The 18,863-nt window shown below is 38.6% G+C and overlaps 1 protein-coding gene across 1 annotated transcript in view; it reads right to left on the bottom strand.

The window, feature by feature from the left end:
• LOC129799236 (uncharacterized) overlaps positions 1 to 18,863 on the bottom strand; it is a 144,223-nt gene that overhangs the window by 22,197 nt on the left and 103,163 nt on the right. The window contains exon 9 of the mRNA XM_055842952.1: positions 11,240 to 11,288. Coding sequence (XP_055698927.1) covers positions 11,240 to 11,288 — 49 coding nt within the window. The remainder of the gene's footprint in view (positions 1 to 11,239; positions 11,289 to 18,863) is intronic.

Genomic DNA, 18,863 nt, shown 5'->3' with positions numbered 1-18,863 from the left:
CAGATGTTGTCGTTTGCTCTCTTCCACTTTGACCGTGTTTGAAGTAGATGCAGATACTCAGTTGCCCACCTTTTCCAGAAGTCCTGGTTCAACTTTGTTACCAGTGTCCATCTTATGTTAGGCCGTCGTTCCTCAATCAATGGCTCGGGAGGCGCGATCATGGGTCGACCAATAATGAAATGGCCTGGAGTTAGAGCATTACAATCTGTAGGATCGTCTGAAATTTGTCCAATAGGACGAGAATTAAGAACTGCCTCGATTTGAGATAAAACAGTGCTGAATTCTTCGAATGTCAAAACAGTATCGCCGATGACATGAACGAGGTGTTTCTTCATGGAACGCACGGCTGATTCCCACAGACCTCCAAGACTTGGACTTCCGGGGGGAATAAAATTCCACTGAACTCCGTCGTTCGCTAGTGAACTTGAGGCTGCTTCGGAGGCTTCAGCGATGGCTTGTTGGAGATCAGCTTCCAGTTTTCGATTGGCTCCGACGAAATTCGTTCCATTATCTGAATAAATTTCCAGACAATGTCCTCGACGTGCTGTAAATCTCTTGTAGGCAGCAAGAAAAGCATTTGTTGTTAAGTCGCTCACAAATTCTAGATGAATTGCTTTTGTCGACATGCAAATAAACACAGCTACATAACCTTTGATGGCTTTTGACCTGCTGCCTTTTGACATTCGAGTCAAGAAGGGGCCTGCATAGTCTAAGCCTGTGCGAGTGAATGGCGGCGAAGGTGTTACTCTGCATTCTGGCAAATTTCCCATAATCTGTTGTGAAATCTGATGCTTTTCCCTGTTACATTTTACACATCGGTGAATCCAATGTGCGACTGTGGACTTTCCACGTATGATCCAGTAACGAGACCGAAGGTGGTTGCTTGTTGTTAGGGTGCCTCCGTGCATTGTTTGTTTGTGTGCTTCATCAATAATAAGATTCGTCACGTGATGCTTTGAAGGCAACAAAATTTGGTGTTTGGCTTCTGATGGAAGATTTGAGTGATCCAGCCTTCCACCAACTCTAATCAATCCACCCTCGTCGTAGAATACGTTTAGAGATAGAAGATTGCTTGAATGAGGTAAAGATTTACCTGCCTTCAAGAGCCTTGTTTCCAGGGGAAAGACTTCTGCCTGAACCAGATGAAGTATTTGTCGTGTGGCATCGAAGATCTCATTGCTCTTTAGGGGGCCAGTTGTGCGTTGTTCCGGTGGGCCAAAACAATTGCTAGTGAATCGTCTTAAATAGGCAACGACTCTCACGAGTTTTTTCCAACTTGAAAATCGCTGAAATATATCTCCGGGAGCAGATTGTAGCGGAAGAGACACTGCTGTGTTTTGGGATGATTCCTGGAGGTTTGACCATTGGTCAGTGGGTTTTGAGAGCCATATTGGCCCAGACCACCACAGTGGATGAGAAGGCAGATTTTGGGGAGAGATTCCACGTGTTGCTACGTCAACTGGATTGTCAGCTGTTGGTACATGCTGCCAGGTGGCTCCTTTGGTGAGCAACTGTATGTCCAGGACTCGTGTTGCTACGAATTTTCTCCAATTGGTTGGGCTCTTGTTGAGCCAGGCCAGCACAATTTCTGAATCGGTCCAGTAGTAGCATGTAACATCTTTTAGCTCTAAACTTTTCACTGTTGTTGTTAGGAGAGTGGCGAGTAAATATGCACCGCATAGTTCAAGACATGGTATTGTGAGCTTTTTCTTGAGCGGAGCAATTCTTGTTTTGGCGCAGATAAGGGTGACCTTAATATGACCGGAGGAATTCTGTGTTCTAGCATAAACAGCAGCTGCATAGCCCTTTTCCGAAGCGTCGCAAAATCCATGTATCTCTATATGTTCTCTCACTCGGTAATTAATCCATCTTGGTACTCGTAATGTCGACAAGTGGGACAGGCTGCTCTGATAATGGGTAAACTCAGCGTTGATCTCTGATGGTACAGGTGTATCCCAATCAAGCCCCTCTATTGTCCACAGTTTACTCATCATGATCTTGGCGGTTATTGTAACCGGTGAGAGCCATCCTAATGGGTCATAGATTTTCGAGATGATTGAGAGAATCTGACGTTTTGACAAATTTTTGGTATCATGGGTGGAAGTTTGAAAGCTGAAATAATCCTCGTTAGGAGACCAGATGATTCCCAGAGTCTTTATATGACTGTCTGGCTTAAATTCTCGAGGGTGAATTTCCTGTTGATGTTCTGGGATTCCATTTAGGACCGCCACGTCGTTTGAACACCATTTACGGAGATTCATACCTCCATTTTCTAGTAGGCGCCGCAATTGTTCTTGTAGCAAAATCGCCTCAGCCTTGGTGTCAGCACCAGACATAAGATCGTCTACATAGAAGTCACGGATTAGTATTTTCGAAGTTTCTGGAAATTCGTCACTTTCAAGCTCTGCGAGTTTATGGAGCGTACGGACCGCAAGGAAAGTTGCGGAAGCCATGCCATAGGTCACTGTTGTGAGCCTATACTCCTTTATCGGTTGCTTTGGAGATGGTCTCCATAAAATCCGTTGATAATCCCAGTCCTGTTCAGACACTTTAATCTGCCTGAACATTTTTTCTATGTCCGCATTGAGTACATAGCGATGTTTTCTCCAACGGATTAGAATTTGCTGGAGGTCTTGTTGAATTTTGTCTCCAACTTCTAAAAGGTCATTGAGCGATTTTCCACTGCTAGTTTTAGCAGAGGCATCAAAGACAACCCTTAACTTCGTGGTTGTGCTTGATTCCTTCATTACCGCATGATGCGGCAAATAATAAACTTTGCTGTTGTCTCCTTTAAATGGAGGTGCCTCAACCATATGACCAAGGCTTTTGTACTCGTCAAGGAACTTTTTGTAGTCATGAGCGAGTTTAAGATCCTTGAGAAACTTTCGTTCCATATGTAAAAATCGAAGATATGCTTTTTGTCTCGATTCCCCCAAATCTATTGCTGATTCATCTTTGAATGGAAGTCTGACAATGAACCGTCCTGTTTGATCCCTGATTGTAGTATGCTGGAAAGTTGCCTCAGCAACTGAAGGATGTTTGATAGTATCGTATGCATCATCCATATCCCAAAACCGTCTCATCATTTCATCGACTTGATCGAGAGCCAGAAGTGCTGAAGTACATTCTTCTTGGATAATGTCAAGATCCTTTAGGCCCACCATGGATGTCACGCTTTGTTGAGTTGATGTATCTGAGCTTTTGGCGTAAAGAATCCATCCGAGATGGGTGTTTTGGGCGAAAACTCTTCCGTTTTTGGATTTCTTAATGTTGTTTCTAACAACTTCGATGTATACGTCTGCCCCTAAGATCATGTCTATTGGACCCGGATGATAGTACTCAGGATCGGCCAAGATGATATTAGAAAGTTCATCATCTGTAAACGGCTTGCGCTCCTTATCGGGAAGACTGTTAGTGAGTCTTGCATTTACAAGAGCTCTGACTGACAAGCGAAATTCAGATGAAAATCTTGGGGCTATGACCATGTGAGCTTGATGACGACATTGTGCTGCAGTGGTACCTCCAATGCCCTTGACAGCCGTATTGACCTTAAATTTTTTAAGGCGAAGAAGCTGAGCAGCACTCTCTGTGATGAGAGATACTTGAGATCCTGGGTCTACCAGGGCTCTCAACATGTGACCATGTCCGGAGTCTCCTTCCACCCAAATAAGTGCAGTAGCCAAGAGAACAGTTTGCTCCCTTATAATTGTTAGAGATGTCACATCTTCGCCTGAAGAGGATTCCCTAACCTGTGACACATCTGATTGGGCTGCTTGAAGCACTGTAGATTGGACCGGTACGGATCTGGCATCTTCATGAGTATTCTCAGAAGCGGCCCGTGGAAAATGGAGGAGTGTATGATGTTTCCTTTGGCACTCACGACAAGTATTTTTGCTTGAGCACTTCTGTTTCTTGTCGTGTCCTAGACAGTTCAGGCAAATTTTATTTTTGTCGACAAGTTGTTTGCGTTGAGAGACGGACAAATCCTTAAATTTGTCGCATCTTGTGAGCTTGTGCTTATCCTTGCAGAGAGGACAACTTTCTTCAGTTGTTGAATGAAACGATTTCTTGGCAGGACCTTGTTTCTCCTGCTTTTCTGACTTGGTAGAAGACTTCTGAGAAGACTTCAGGACTGTATGTCGTTTAATCAGGAATTCCAAGAATTCCTTATGTGTGGGCATTTCTCTGGGATTAGTGAGGTGGTCTTCAAAAAGACGCTGAGATTCGGAATCCAATTTTTTTGATGCGATATACACCAGGGCTGTATCCCAATTGGTGATCTCATAGTTCATGTTTTCGAGTGCGAGCATACACTCATTAATAGCATCATGCAGGGATAGAATGTCTTCCGCTGAACGATGCTGAAGTTGCTTATGCTCCAGTACAATATCTAAATAAGAAGATATAATAGCTCTCTTATTCTCAAATCGATTTTGTAAAATTTGAATTGCTGCACTGTAATTTTGTGCTGTTAATTGGAGATGCTTAATACACTGTTTAGCATCTCCCGAAAGGTAAGAACGAAGATATTGAAACTTCGTGACGTGTCCCAAAGAGGGATTGGTGTGAATTACGCTAGTAAAAATGTCGAAAAAATCCCTCCAATCCTTGAATTTTCCCGTGAATTTTGGAATATCTACGGGTGGTAGTTTCGGAAGGTTCATCCTGCCGTCCATGGTTTGATATTGAGGATAATTATATCCTGGATATTGCACAACAGGTTGAGGTGGCAAAAATTGTGCGCCACTGGTGCCAGGAATTTGCTGAATGGACATCGGGATGCGCGGGTCAAAAACATTGGTGTTTGCTGATGAAGCATGAGACACATGCGCAAATGGAATTGAATGCATAATCGGTCCAGAAATTGGAGCCGTGGAAATAATAGGAGCATAAATGCTCGCATGCGTGGCAACACGGGGGGTTGTGACACTCGACACTGGCGCTGAGACGGAGAAGAGTGGTAACGGGATGCTGTTGTATGGCACCGCCGTGGGTTTGGGGTTCGCATAGGGAAAGTTACGATTTCCCGCATAACTCTGAATCAGTGGAGAATCTGTTCCTTGAATAGGGGTGGTAATAGAAGGCCCTGACTCTGTTGGGGCGCTGGACAGTGCCTGTTGGGCAGCTGCCCCCTTATTTAATTCCTCAGCATGAGCTGAGACTATTGGAAAATTACCTGGGTTCGTTGTCTCATCAGGCATTGTAGTTTTTACACCTACTTGAGTCGCGGAATCTTCGGAGTCAGATGACGTCGCTGACTGCTGAGGTGCTGATGCAGCGAGAAGTTGGGAATGAAGAATGTTGTATGCGTCTTGGCGCCTCACTGCCGCTTCTTCGTACAATTTGAAATACTCCACGGCTACACTGCATGTTGGCTCCAATTGCCCGCACAAAACACTATGATTTCTGTTTATTTCACCCCAAAGCTCCTCAAGCTCTCTTAGCTTTGCCTGAGAACCTCCTATTGTGCGTTTTGGCAGCCCAAGCTTTTTGACATTGGACAAAAATCTTGCCAAGTCAATTGCAAGGGCCTTTTGGGCTTCTAACAGCGATTCAGTGTTCATACTTAATCACTTTGGTGTATTATCACTTTGGGATCTTGTATAGATTTAGCACTGAGAAAACCACTTTACGCGCGCGCACAATTATAAAAGGAAAAATTTCACTAGTGTACAGAGTCACAGTGATGGAGAAAAAAACACAATTCACTACTAAACTGAGTTATTAGTGATTGAAAATTAGCGACTGATGACTGAGTGACTGATTCACTCCACGAAGGACCATGAAAAGTCCGAGGTTGGTCTAAGACTAAAAATTTATTTACAATATTCAATAATATATACAGAGTTACAACTTGGGAGCTGACAGGGCAGGAAGTTGAACTTTGTCCACGGTGATTCTTGCAAGGCAATAAATTCTGTGTGATGCAAGAAATTCTACACCTCACCGGCACTGTCAGGGCCGGCGCTGGACGATTGTCCAACGGGATTTTATTCTTATAAAAAAAAACTACTCTGCCTACAAAATTGCAAATTCTTAAAGTATTTTAACAAGAATTTCCCCCCTTTCTGCTGAGAGTTCGTATCAATTGATCTTCGACTTTCTGTTCCTCTTTTTTTTCAATTGTGATCTCTAAACTTTGTGTATTTTGTTAGCAAGATTCTTGGGAATTTAGCAAGAAATTCCATCGTGGGTGGATTTTGCAGAAATCCATGTTAAACGGTCGTTGACCTAACATCTAATTTATTTATTGGGGTTTTCTAAAGGAAACCTTTTCGCTAAATTGCTTATTTCTCGGAAAGTCAAATAAATTCACCCAATTTTCCTTACTAATGCTTCTCATCAAAGTCCTTCATTAAGGAAATAAACAGAAAGAGAGAGAGAGAGGAAATCTTCAAACTTTAAATATAATCACTTCTATCACAGATTTGTATATTTATCCTTTGGTGTCGCTTATTTTCTCACTCAACATTAAAAATTTCTTCTTGACCGAATTCAAAGAATCTTTCCAAATTTATTGGTAAGAAAATTATTGAGGAACTTCTAGGACAAAAACTGCGATTTTTACGCGTTTTTCTTCCACAATTGCCCCCAAAAGAAAAGAAAAAAACAAACTTCAATCCAACAAATCGAACTTCCCAACGCGAGTTTGGCAAAAACTAAAGTTATAATTTGCTTGGGAGGAAGGCTAGAGCATTGGCAATGATTCTGCGGGATGATCACTATGTGTTTTTCACGATAGATCTTTGTTTTTCTTTTTTAATTTCCTTCGTGCCTTACTAACTAAGACAAACCCCCGTGCCGAAAATTCAAAACCGAAATGAACATCGACAACTCTCCGAATTAAAAATAGCATTTTGCCACGTTCCTTTTCCCCATTTTTCTTTTCTTTCCAATCCGCATTGTACACATAAAATTTTATAATTCATTTTTCACTTCTTAAACCATCTCCTTCGGGAAAATTCTTCATAACTGTCCTCTCTGTCTCTCACGAATGATTTTACGTATCTATTTTCATTATTATTTTTTCCAATCTCGTCTCAATGCTAATTCAGTTTCCTCATAAATAGTGCACTATTTAACTTTTCCCCATTTTCTCTCTTCCTCATGGTACTTTCCCCGACTTTTCCTGGTGGGCGGAATATTTTTGAATGATGGAAAATGCGTAGATTTCACATTCAAGGCAAATCATATCAGATTCTTGGACATTGCTTCAGTTTAAACTTTCCAAAGAAAATTCTCACAATTTTCTACAGAATAACATTGGAATGTAGAATATCATATTAGTATAAAATGCAAAAGGTGAATATCAATCACATGGGGTAACCCTAATTTTAGCAGTTGCACTGAGCCCACTTTTGATTTAAAAAACGTTTTTGGTAGAAATTTTAGTTTCTCACAAAATGGAGAAGCTCCGTTAAATTGTAGGGCTACATTGATAGGGGGAAGTGGGGCACATTTGAAAGTGGGACAGCTTTGAAATTGGGATTTTTCACTTATGTTTAAATAGAACTGAGCCATATCATAATGTAATTTAGCATCTCAATCTATTTGTGCAGCTAAATTAAATCATGATAAGGTTCAATTTTAATTAAAAATAGGTGAAAAATGCTAATTTCAAAGCTGCTCCACATTCAAAGGTGTCCCACATGCAAAGGCGCTCCACTTCTCCCTATACCATTTTTCGCAAATTTCTAAAGGAAACTGCTCTTTAACCTAATATAATTTGGTTAAAAATTTGTAAAACTAAACAAAATAATTGTAAGGCCCAGTTTCCTTTTACAAAATACACGAAAAAATAGTATACTGTTGTGGATGGGACTTCCGGGAAGGCAGCTGATCGCGGAAAAGGGGCTCGACGATGAATTTTGGAGGGAATCTGTCCCCTTTGACAGATGAACCAATGACAACACAACCTTTTAGTTTACTTCTGGGTTTTATTAAATTTCCACTAGGGGCGCTATCAGCGCAAATGTACAAAGTCGATAATGCAGGCAAAATACAAGGTTATGTCTTCAAGAGGCAAATGTCAAGAGTTGTTTTGGTTTTGTGGTGATGTGGTAGTGATCGTGACGGTGGACTTTCCTGGACTATCAGAGGGTTTTGGTGAGTATTTCCTTTTCCGCCTGCTTCACCCAGGCCTGATCTCCTTTGTCTAACAACAGCTGGAGGGTATACAGCGGTGACAAAGCCAACAGCTGGAGCAAGAAGATCCTCCTTGGCGTAGAGGACAGGGTGGTTAGGCAACTCTCTCAAGGGCCCCCGTGGGGGTGGGTTTATCCCAGCACAGCCAATGCCTTCTGTCTCAAGGCCAGAGGCTTCTACGAGCTGCTTCCGGTGATGGTGTCGCGGCTTAGCTCGTGTCAACAGCCTACTTGGGGCCGAGGTTACTCCCGGACGAAATGAGGGTGGCCAAAATGCAGGTGAACACCAGTATAGGGTGTCTTGGGTGCAACACAACCTCTACGTGGCAACAGACTTCACGGAGATGCTGCCCCAGACCAGAGGGTTCACCAGGGCACGTAATCCCTCACGCAACGTCTGCAGGGAGATCAGGCTTCTGGCTTTTCCAGACTACACTCTCAGGGAGTCCGGATCTTTCACCGCACGGGGTCGCCCGAGAAAAGGGAAATCACTGCTGGAGTTCGATCCTCGAGCACCGCAAAACCCACAAGGGAAGGAAAGGTAAGTAGAGTGTGTGAGAGGGAGGGAAATTTTAGCGCACTAGGAGCTATTTAGAACGCTGGTGTCATCAGCGATTCTAGATGCTCTCATCCAGTGCAAAAGTAAGGGTTATAGTGCCACCGGAAGCTATTTAGTGCGCTAGACTCAGCCCGCGCTTCTAAATGCTTCTGACCAGGGCAATACAGAGGGGCTCTCAAGTGCTACCGGGAGCTATTTAGAGCGCTAGATTAACCCGCGCCTCTGAATGCTCTATCCAGCAACAGTAGAGGTGACAGGAATGGCCACTGAGAGCTATAAGGAGCGTGGCTTTTATGCTACGCTGCGATATGCTACCTGATCAGTGGAAGAGTGGGAAGGAGACGACTTACTTATTTCTCTCTCGCTCTCTCTCTTTAGGTCACACATACACTAAATTCACCAGTCTTGGCCTTTAGAGTGTGACAATGGAATTGATTACATTGTCAAAACCAACAACTAGGTCATTGCCCGATATTTCTGGTGTTCGCCTGAAGTATACGGGGATTTTACAAAAAGGCATTTTTCGCCCCTAAAACACTCATAGGGTGCCGAATCCCACCCCAAAAGGATTCGACACAACAATACTAATATAGGCCTGCAGCTGAAAATACCCCTACCATCTACTATTTACGAAACTTTAATTAATATCAAATTATCTTATTACAAGAAGAGCTCTTGCTTCAAGATTCTAAAAATTTTGACATTTGTACAATTATTGACATTTTATGTCAAATTCTTAAGAAAAAAGTTGCCTGATGCAACCTTATACACGAATTTTCTTATGTCAAGTTTAAATAATTATACATTTGACACAAGATATGGACATATTGGCTTCGTTCAGTAATAACCTTTGGCAGAGACGAAGTTATTACAAAGCCAAGTTAAACCTCTTGAATATCTACCGAAACCCCAAAGTGCAAGTTCACATACTCGCCGATTTAGCGCTGATTGCTCTACCATTTCGAATTTCGGAATTCTTGACAAAACAAATTGCTGCAAAAAGTGAATTTTTGTATAATTTTGTGAAATTTCAGGATGTCAGAATGTTTTAATAGCAATTTCATTAAAATAAATGTCCTTTGCATGAACGTGCTCTTTTTTGTGTAACTCTTCAGTTTAAAAGTTCGAACTTCTACCGGGTTCAAACGTTTAAACTGACGAGTTACCCAAAAAAATCAACCGTGAGAGCTTTCTAATCGGGTAGGTTTTTACTGAACGAAAGGATTAATGTCTATTACTGATTACAAAAAAGAAGGATTGTTCCATGAATTGTATAACTCCAATAATAAGAAGTTATTAAAAATCTTTATTCTTTGTTACTCATTTTCTAAGCGTTGACCTGAGATCTGAGACCAATATCAAAATCAAGAACAAGAAAATTTCAAGATATTGTTATTCTAGAATCAAAAAATCAAAATGTCAAATCTGCCAAATGTCTTGGAATCTTGAAATCCAAGACGTAAACCTTGTGGTTATCAAGTTTTACAATGTTAGAACCAATATTTCAAGGTTTTAAGACGTCAAATTTCTTGTTTTCTTGTAATAATTCTAAGAACTTCTCGGAGGTACAGTAGGTGTCAAAAGTTTGTTGCCTCATGTATTTTTTGGTAATCAGGTGCAAAAATGTAAGTAAAAATTACTTTTTAAAATTTTTCTTTCTGCAGATTACTTGTCTGTAATCCATCTTATTTATGTATTTCGAAAAAAATCTTGCATTTTATTGTTTTATTTCAATTGTTTTCCAAAAGTTGTTCAATTTTCGTGCGTCAAAAGTTTGTTGTCTCATTTAAAAAGTTACTCAAAATGGTCAAAAACAAGCAAATAACTTAAAATAAACCGGCTATATTTTGAGTTTATGTAATTTGAGACGCCAATGGTGGGTTTGGACATTTCTAAAGTTATCTATGGTAAATACATGTGTAAAAAAGTGATAATAAATAACAAGAAATAATCTGTTTTTTAATAATTTATAATTTAGGTTAAAAATTGCAAATAAGAAAAAGTTAAAAGGAGGGAAATGGTCCAGATATACTGACGGAATGAATCTGCGTCGTCAATTGTTTAATTTTATGGAATATCACGAAAGGTTATACATAAAATATTCAAATATTATAGTAATGGGGTACGAGTACATCTGAAAAACGTTACTGGCAGACCTAGGGTATTGGCTCAGAGGGTTGATAACAGCATAAGTTTAGAATATACTAAATAGAATGTAGTTTCTCACTTTCTTTTTATTAAACTTTCTAAAGTTTTCTTCCTTTTCTTATTCTTTTTCTTCTTTTGACGTCTGTTAGCGATTTCGACCGCCATCTACTGTATTATGTCAAAAGTATTAACCGAAGAAACCACTTATGACTGAAGTAACTTAAAGTTTAATTTTCTTTTTTAGCTCAAATTATAATAAAAGAGCTAAATGAGTTATTTCACTTTTTTTTTCATTCTGCAGTATATTGATATGTCTTCACCTTAATACATTTTATACAAATATGCGATTCTACATTCCGGCACTAAAATTAAATTATTCAACACTCACCTAAATCAGATAGATTGACTTTCTCCAGGAACGGATCTGCCACTGGTAGCTGGAAAGAAAAGAAAAATTTTCTAAGATTTCCACAGAATCCCAAGTAGCAAGGCATAATTGAAAAATAACATGATATTACATTTTCTCTATGTAGATATTTTTAAAAGACAAAAAACCACTGTTTATGAATTTAAAGTGGTTACCACCCAAAAATAAATCAACCCAGCATTCAATTATCTCCTCCCCGAAAAATCTGGTGGTAGGTAATTAATATAAATTCGTCTTTTATGCAAATTCCTCACCTTGAAGCAACAAAAGAGATTTTGTATTGAAATCCGTTTTTATTCATATATTTTTTACACATCTTTTTTTTTTCTTCTTATTTTCCGCAACAATAAGATATTATATACGTTTTGGGGGCAAGAAGTAGCAAAAAGATGGTCATAGAATGTCTCACAAAAATAGCAATAAGTCTGCAAAAAAGATGTTTTCAATCGCAGGAGAGATATAGAAAAAAAATACAGAAAAATTTGAGACATTTTCGCGCAATGAAGAAATTGTGGTAATCAAAATTCACTGAAAGCCATGTGGTTTGCAGAGTCTGGTGTTGCTTTAAATTTATATTTATAAAAAACAACATCTATCAGATTGGATTTAAATGCTTGTAAAAAGTGGAAGCTGAAGTTTACTCTGACCTTTACTTAACATTTTATGTCTTGTTTTTAGTACGTTACCATTGCGGAATTTTATTGCACTTTCTGCAAACTTATTTATGGATTTTGAAATTCACATCAAATTTAAAAAAATCCTAAGATTTTTTAAAGTTCGAAGTTACAGGGGCGTAACTCATGCGACAACAATTTATACACAACAAAATATATACTTCAAAATTTTGAATGAATTATATATTTTACCTATAAACTTTTTAACTATTCATCAACTAATTTGTTAAATATTTTATTCCCAATTAATTATATTTTGGCACGTGCTCTAATGCATTCTAAGATAGGAAAACCAAAATTATAGTAAAATGTGGTAGAGAAAATTAACATAAATGTCCACAAATGTGTTGACAGGAAATTCTTTAGCCATTTATGAATCATTTCGCCCAAAACACGCAAATAATTCTAGTAAATATTCCATTAAAAATATCTCAGTTATTCTACTAAATATCTCACAGAAATTTGTCAGAGAAAAATACTGCAATTAATCACATGGAATTAGAAGTAATTACTTTTGAAGATGCTGAGGCGTAAATCCGGGAATTGGTTATGTTTGATTGATATATTTGGCAAGGTAATTTTACACTGAGAAGAAAGTGAGTGTTACCAGCAACACAAACTGAGTGTTGATTTAATACCAAATTTATTAGCTTCTAATATGAAAAAATGTCTTGTTAAACGAACAAATGAATTTTGTTCAAATTTTGCAAAAAGGATGTAATTTACCTATTTTACAAAACTTTTTCTTGCATTTCATATGGAAAAACACACTTTTGACAAACTTTTAACAAGATCCAGTTGGCCGCCGATTTGACAAAACTTTGCCATATTCTGTATGAAAGAACACCCTCTTTACAAACTTGTTTTGTTAATTTGACAAAACATTTTTTTGTTCAGAGTAAAAGCGACCAAATAACTGTTTTCTAAGATAGTCTTGACAAACTTAATCAAATGTTCAAAGTTTTAAGAGATTTAATCAAGATAGGGGATAGCTTTAAGGCTTCGCTTTAAGGCAGTTTTTGACGAAAATTTTTTCAAATGTGTAGAGGCCATTAGATGTCAGCAGTGACGAAGGAACCTCTCACAGGAAGAGATAAGGTCACTGCAATGGCTCAGAGTCAGCTGAGGGCTTCCTCCGCTACTGCCCCTAAGAAAACTGTACATACCAACCAGGGCTAACCAGGCCGTTAGAAGTGCTCTTGTATAGGACAAATTCGCCGTCTAAAGTCTTGGTTCAAGCCCCAGGGCTGGGGCTGGATGTTGCGAAACATTGACTAATCACTTTCTTACTTTTCTCACTCCACAGCTTTTTATGGGTGATCAGGTGAGAGTGACCACTGTTTGCAGTTTGCGTAAATTAAAAACTGGCGTAAATCGCTCCCCCCTATCTCTCATTTCACTCCTGAGGGTACGGTAACCTCGACCGAAGTATACCCTAAATTTCAAATATCGGTTCTACTGATTAAATAGTTCATCAACTTTTGCCGTAATTAGTCCAGGTTAAAAATTTCGGTAAGTAGTACTTTAGATGGACAAAAGAAAAAAAATCACGAAGTAATCTCGAGTGTAAGGGCCCAAATCGATCACTCAGAATATAAGTAGAACAACTCGATTTTTTTTTTCTAAAAATCGTTTTATGCGCTTTTTGGATACTTCTTTATACCCTCTACCTTCCCTGTGAATATTATACTTGAAAGATGATTATTTTCAAAGTTATATAGATTTTAAACCTCAAAATTTTTATACTCTGCATGTAAAATCTCAGCTTCAAATCGCTCTCCTATAAACTTTGCCGATTGCGTGTTACTCGTTTCTTATTCTGAGTGGTCGAAATACACTCAGGCTGACCCTCGAGAATATCTAGCTTGCAAAATTTGGTGATAAAAGATCAGATAAACAAAATGTATGTAAAGGACCTCTAACTAATGATCCTAAGTCCTCAAGTGTTAAATGTTTGTGATAAATTTTTAGGGTAAAATGGGGTAATTCTCAATCATGTCTATTTTAGAATTTTTAAATTTTCTCTCTTTCAAATGGTCAGAGAGGAAAAGAAAACAATAAAAAACTACAAGACTTTACATTCGAGAGTACTTTTTCGTTGTCTTTTCCTTTTACCATCTAAAACTGTTGGGAAATTGCAAAGTTTCAAATTGGACATGATTCCAAATTATCCCATTTTACCCTATTGTCAAATTTTACGGGTTAAATTTTCTCGAGAATCAGCCTGAGATTATTTGGGCCCTAAGGTTTGCACTGCTTCATGGCTTTCATTTCCTCTTTGCCCAATTGAAACAGCGAGGAAATCCCAAAATTCCGAATTAGGAATGATTCTTCCGAATTAGCCCGAGTCGTAGTACAGAGATGAGCAAGAACCGTTTGAAACCGAACAAACGTCAAATGAAAATTGTACGTTAATGAACCAGGGGCATGACATTTCCTATGTTTCCGATATGTTTCTAGCGAGCCGAAAAAACTTTTGGGTTTATTAGCTGTTTTCTGTCAGTGTAGAATGAATTAGCAAATAATAGTAATACAACACAAAAGCCAATTTAATACAGAATAGGCAGCCGAAAACCCCAAATTGACAACCTACGTAGTTTTGGAGATATCTCGTGAAATGTGTACGAAAACAGGGAAACATTTACACTAAAATCGGTCGCATTTTTTAGAGCTAATGTCACCCCCCTGCAATGAACAATTGCCGTAGTGTTTTCGGAATAATTTGTATCCACTAAACACGGATCTGTGCTATTTGTTTCAGGATTCCCCGAGGGCAGAAAAGCCGAACTGGAGACGAGTAGATCGAATACGTATTAGTACAGATTTTAAGAACTTTACACATGGACATATCAGATCGTAAGGGGTTATTTAGAATTTCGAATTGAAAAATAAACAAAATTGAAAATTTACATTTCCACGATGATCTCTATATGACGCAGATCTCCTTAAAATACTCTTCCTCAACGACTGACTGACCCTGGAATACCAAGTTGGTGCATGAGATAGAACAGTTGACGTTGGGACAATTGTAGGTCCCACTGAAATTGCCTGAGGAGGTGGATTTGGAGTTGAAACAGATCTCATGGCCCGATACTGAATTGCAGCCATTCTCTGTGGTGCCACTGATACAGTGGCTGATGGTGGAGTTGAATCCAGCAGTGAAAGACGTCGAAACATCATTGAACATTATTCCTCACAAAACTTGGGGATTTTATTACCCGAAAGCCCAAAATAAAATTTAAAAAAAAAGTAAAGCACACACTGTTTAAATTCTACACCTCACCACATAATATTCTCTTTCTCAAATATTTAACTAAGATTCCACCTTACTTCACCTCTCATGTCACCAACCTCCTTGGATGTCCTACAACCCCTCAGTTTGAATCGCGAGATAACTCACCAAAGAGCAACGTATGTACACCCAATCGCGTGTCAATTGCTTAGGTAAATATTCTCTGTGTTAAATGCAAACAAGATAGAACTTGGGGATTTGAGAAAGAAGAAGTAAAAAAAAAAACTGCTTGAGCGAGAATAAATATATTCAGCAACTTCACCAATATATCACAGAAATCACTTCTATCTTCATTAAATCCGCGTCATTTAAACTAAAGTCACTTCTGTGGGAAAATGGAAAATCCATTGAATCCCAAATATCTCAAGGAAAATACTTTTTAATTAACTTCTCATAAAAATACCAAATTTCCTGCTCAGATTAATTACTTTTCACACTCAAAGTAATCTCCAAGAATGTTGTTATTAATCTGTGATTTGGTACAGTACTCAAAAAAGCTGAATATATACATATATATTTATTTTCCAGGGGCAAGATCAACCAAAGAAAACGTGCTTTTTGGAGAACGACTCACGATCAACTGGATTTGCGCGAAAAAGTATTTCTTTAGAGGCGCAAACGAAACCACTCATATTGTTCAACTCTCGCGCCTTCGTCGCACCAATAAAGTCATATAAATTTCCATTACATTCGCGCTTTTATTATTGTCTGTGGTCGTTAGAAAAATACACATAATTTATGCGATTTGCGCACATACACCGTAAAACAATATTTAAGTGCGCCTATAAGACCAAAAATAATACTATACAAAAGCTTTTCTCCACAATACTTCCTCCTCATCCATTGTTACTACACTAAACTCCATATACTCTTCATTCTCTGATACCGATTAGCCTCATTATATACCCCTACACACAGTAATAATAATAATAATACGCTCAAGTGACCTCTTGACCTCACACAATAAGCTCAATTTCAATAACAGTAAGAGGAAAAAAGCACATCTGCACAGACTTCTTATTTTACATTTTCCCTCCAGATGGGGTCAAAAAAGCTCCAAAGAGGGAGCAATTTTTTGTGCTAAAAACACGTCAAGAGATATTTGAATATTTTCAACAGAGAAAAACAGAAAAAAAATAATAGGAATATTGCAGAGTGATCTACTATCGCAATTTTCAGTTCATTACTCTCTCTCAAGTATCTCAAGAGCTGCAGTTGTTTGTCTCACATTTGTATTTTCAATTTAACGTAATCTCTACAATTTTAGCACAAAATACGTATTAATAACGAATTTGCCAAATAATTTTAATTTTCTTTGCAAAACGGTGTTAGTTAAATGATATTGATAAAATTATTACGAAATTAGAATGAGTTTTGATCTTGAAATATGACTTTTTACATTAAGGCTATAATTCATGCGAGAAACTATACACTAGTCGTGTGACTATTCAATTTCAATTTATTATAAAATAACCCTTTTTTTTCTTCGACGACCATGATCGGACGCTGTTTGGAGGTAGCTAAACGACCCTCTATGCAGATGCAGAACAATTTTCTGAGTTTACACTACAGAGAGGGTCGTTAGCACTAAACCTACCGATCGTTTTTGGTCGTTTTTCAGTTAAATGACAGACTGTGATAGAGTAGGATAGATACTCAACAAATTTGTCTTGGAAAAGAGCAAAACAATTAAAATTTAAACACTGAAAAATGTATTACATGCATATTTTAAGAAATTAATAAAGTTTGATAGTGATATTGTACCGTTTAAATATCTGTTAATTTTAAACTGGTCAATTTAACTGGATCTTGGTAGGTTTAGTGTTAAGCTAGCTTTAAACAGCGTCTGATCACACGCGAGATTAGTGCCATTTCTTTTTTCTTTCTGAAACATACTACTACACAGTCCAGGGAAGATGCTAGCCTGATGTAATAAAATCGTTTTAGGAATAAGCTTAACTAACCCAAATCGTCTATGCATATGGAAAATAGAAACTGGTGATGACAAATGCAAATAATGTAGGAGTATAAATTGCATATTCGATTGAAACGTGGTTCCTTTACCAATCCAAATAACGAAATTTTAATCGCGTCAGACAGGAGGATCTTATAGCAAATTTTTGCCCGAAACGTGAAAAAGAATTATTCCAGGGTCCATATAATCATGAGATACAATAGCATTACTGAGAAGCAAATATCGTCAAGCAAGGCTATGGTTATTGAGTTTGAAGGAATAAAGACGACCTATCCCGGAGAATATTTTGATACTTAACTGAATGCTTAGATTAGAGCTACGATTCTATATACCACAAGATATGAATCACGGTCTGCTTTCGTAAGCGAATGCAGACAAAAGCGGCCTCACAGAAATGTAATGTTGGTCTACAGTGGATATCTGGTCTGGACACAAAGGTAGGATGGGAAACGAAGAAATGGACCGCCTCGCGGAGGTAAGGACCGCCTTCGTAGGTCTTCAACCAGATATATGAATTTTCTTCTGAACAAGGAAATCAGTCATACAGAAAGATTTATAATAATTTAGCAGACAGAAGGATTGATCGTGTGTCCAAACTACACATGGCAAACTTAGATAAGAAACCGACTCGTAAGTGGTAGGAAGCAGTCGCTAGAGATCCCAGCAGATTGCTAACCTCTTTTAAACGGACACTGCCTAAAGAAACATCTGAATAGGATGTTCAATGTAACGTAATAACCAAATTGAGCAGTAGGTTACTCATCCTGGAGTTTGTCTGGAAAACGGACTGGCTTTGTTACCTATAACATGCAAGCCATAGTTAGAGCTATGCAAGCCATAATTAGAAGGCGTTAACCTCGAGGCAGACCTAGGACAAGGTGGCTGAATCAAATTCAGAATCTTGCCTTGGAACGCCTAGGGATCGAACCCTAACATCTTCCTGAAGTGGCGGAGGATCGACAAGTATGGGCTGCTAATTTGGATGTCATGGGCCCGCGACCCCAATAGGGATAAGCGGTTGAAAATGAATGAATAATAGGCCCAAATAGAGGTTTCGGTAGCGGTCCTTTAAGAAAGCGCCCCCTTTAAATCTAATCGAATCTGACTTGTATTCTTCAAGTAAACGAGACTGACCCAGACTCCAATTGATTGACGACCTGGATCAGGAAGTCGGATCATTTGGTATGTGAAACTAGGGAAGATTGATTCTGTATCGTTGGGTAAGTAAGTAGTATGAGGCTGTAATAGTAATGGTGGTACAACGTTCCGTAGAGGAACTAGGCCTTCTCCTAAGCGATCTTTTCGGGATATCAATTTTTCTTATATAAGGATAGAATTGTCTATCCCATACCCCGTGTAATCAAATGCATTAATCCTCATGGGATACAATCAGAACACATTTTACGTCAGAAAAATTTCTGGTGACCTGAAGGGGATTTGAACCTGGGGCCGTTGCATCATACAGCTAGTACTCTACCACTTGACCTAGAGGATACGCAAACAAAACAAAAGTCCATGAGGGTTGAATTATGAAAGATGGAGACGTTCATGGGAATTCCTCGGATTTCCATCTCAAACGAAAACAGTACAAATTCCTTCTTTGCTGCCAATAAATGTTTCTTCATCTAATTTTTCACATATTTT

This window comes from Phlebotomus papatasi, chromosome 1, assembly GCF_024763615.1.
Source record: "Phlebotomus papatasi isolate M1 chromosome 1, Ppap_2.1, whole genome shotgun sequence".
Lineage (NCBI taxonomy): Eukaryota > Metazoa > Arthropoda > Insecta > Diptera > Psychodidae > Phlebotomus > Phlebotomus papatasi.
The sequence above is the reverse complement of the archived record's forward strand: the minus strand, read 5'-3'. Positions and strand labels throughout refer to the sequence as shown.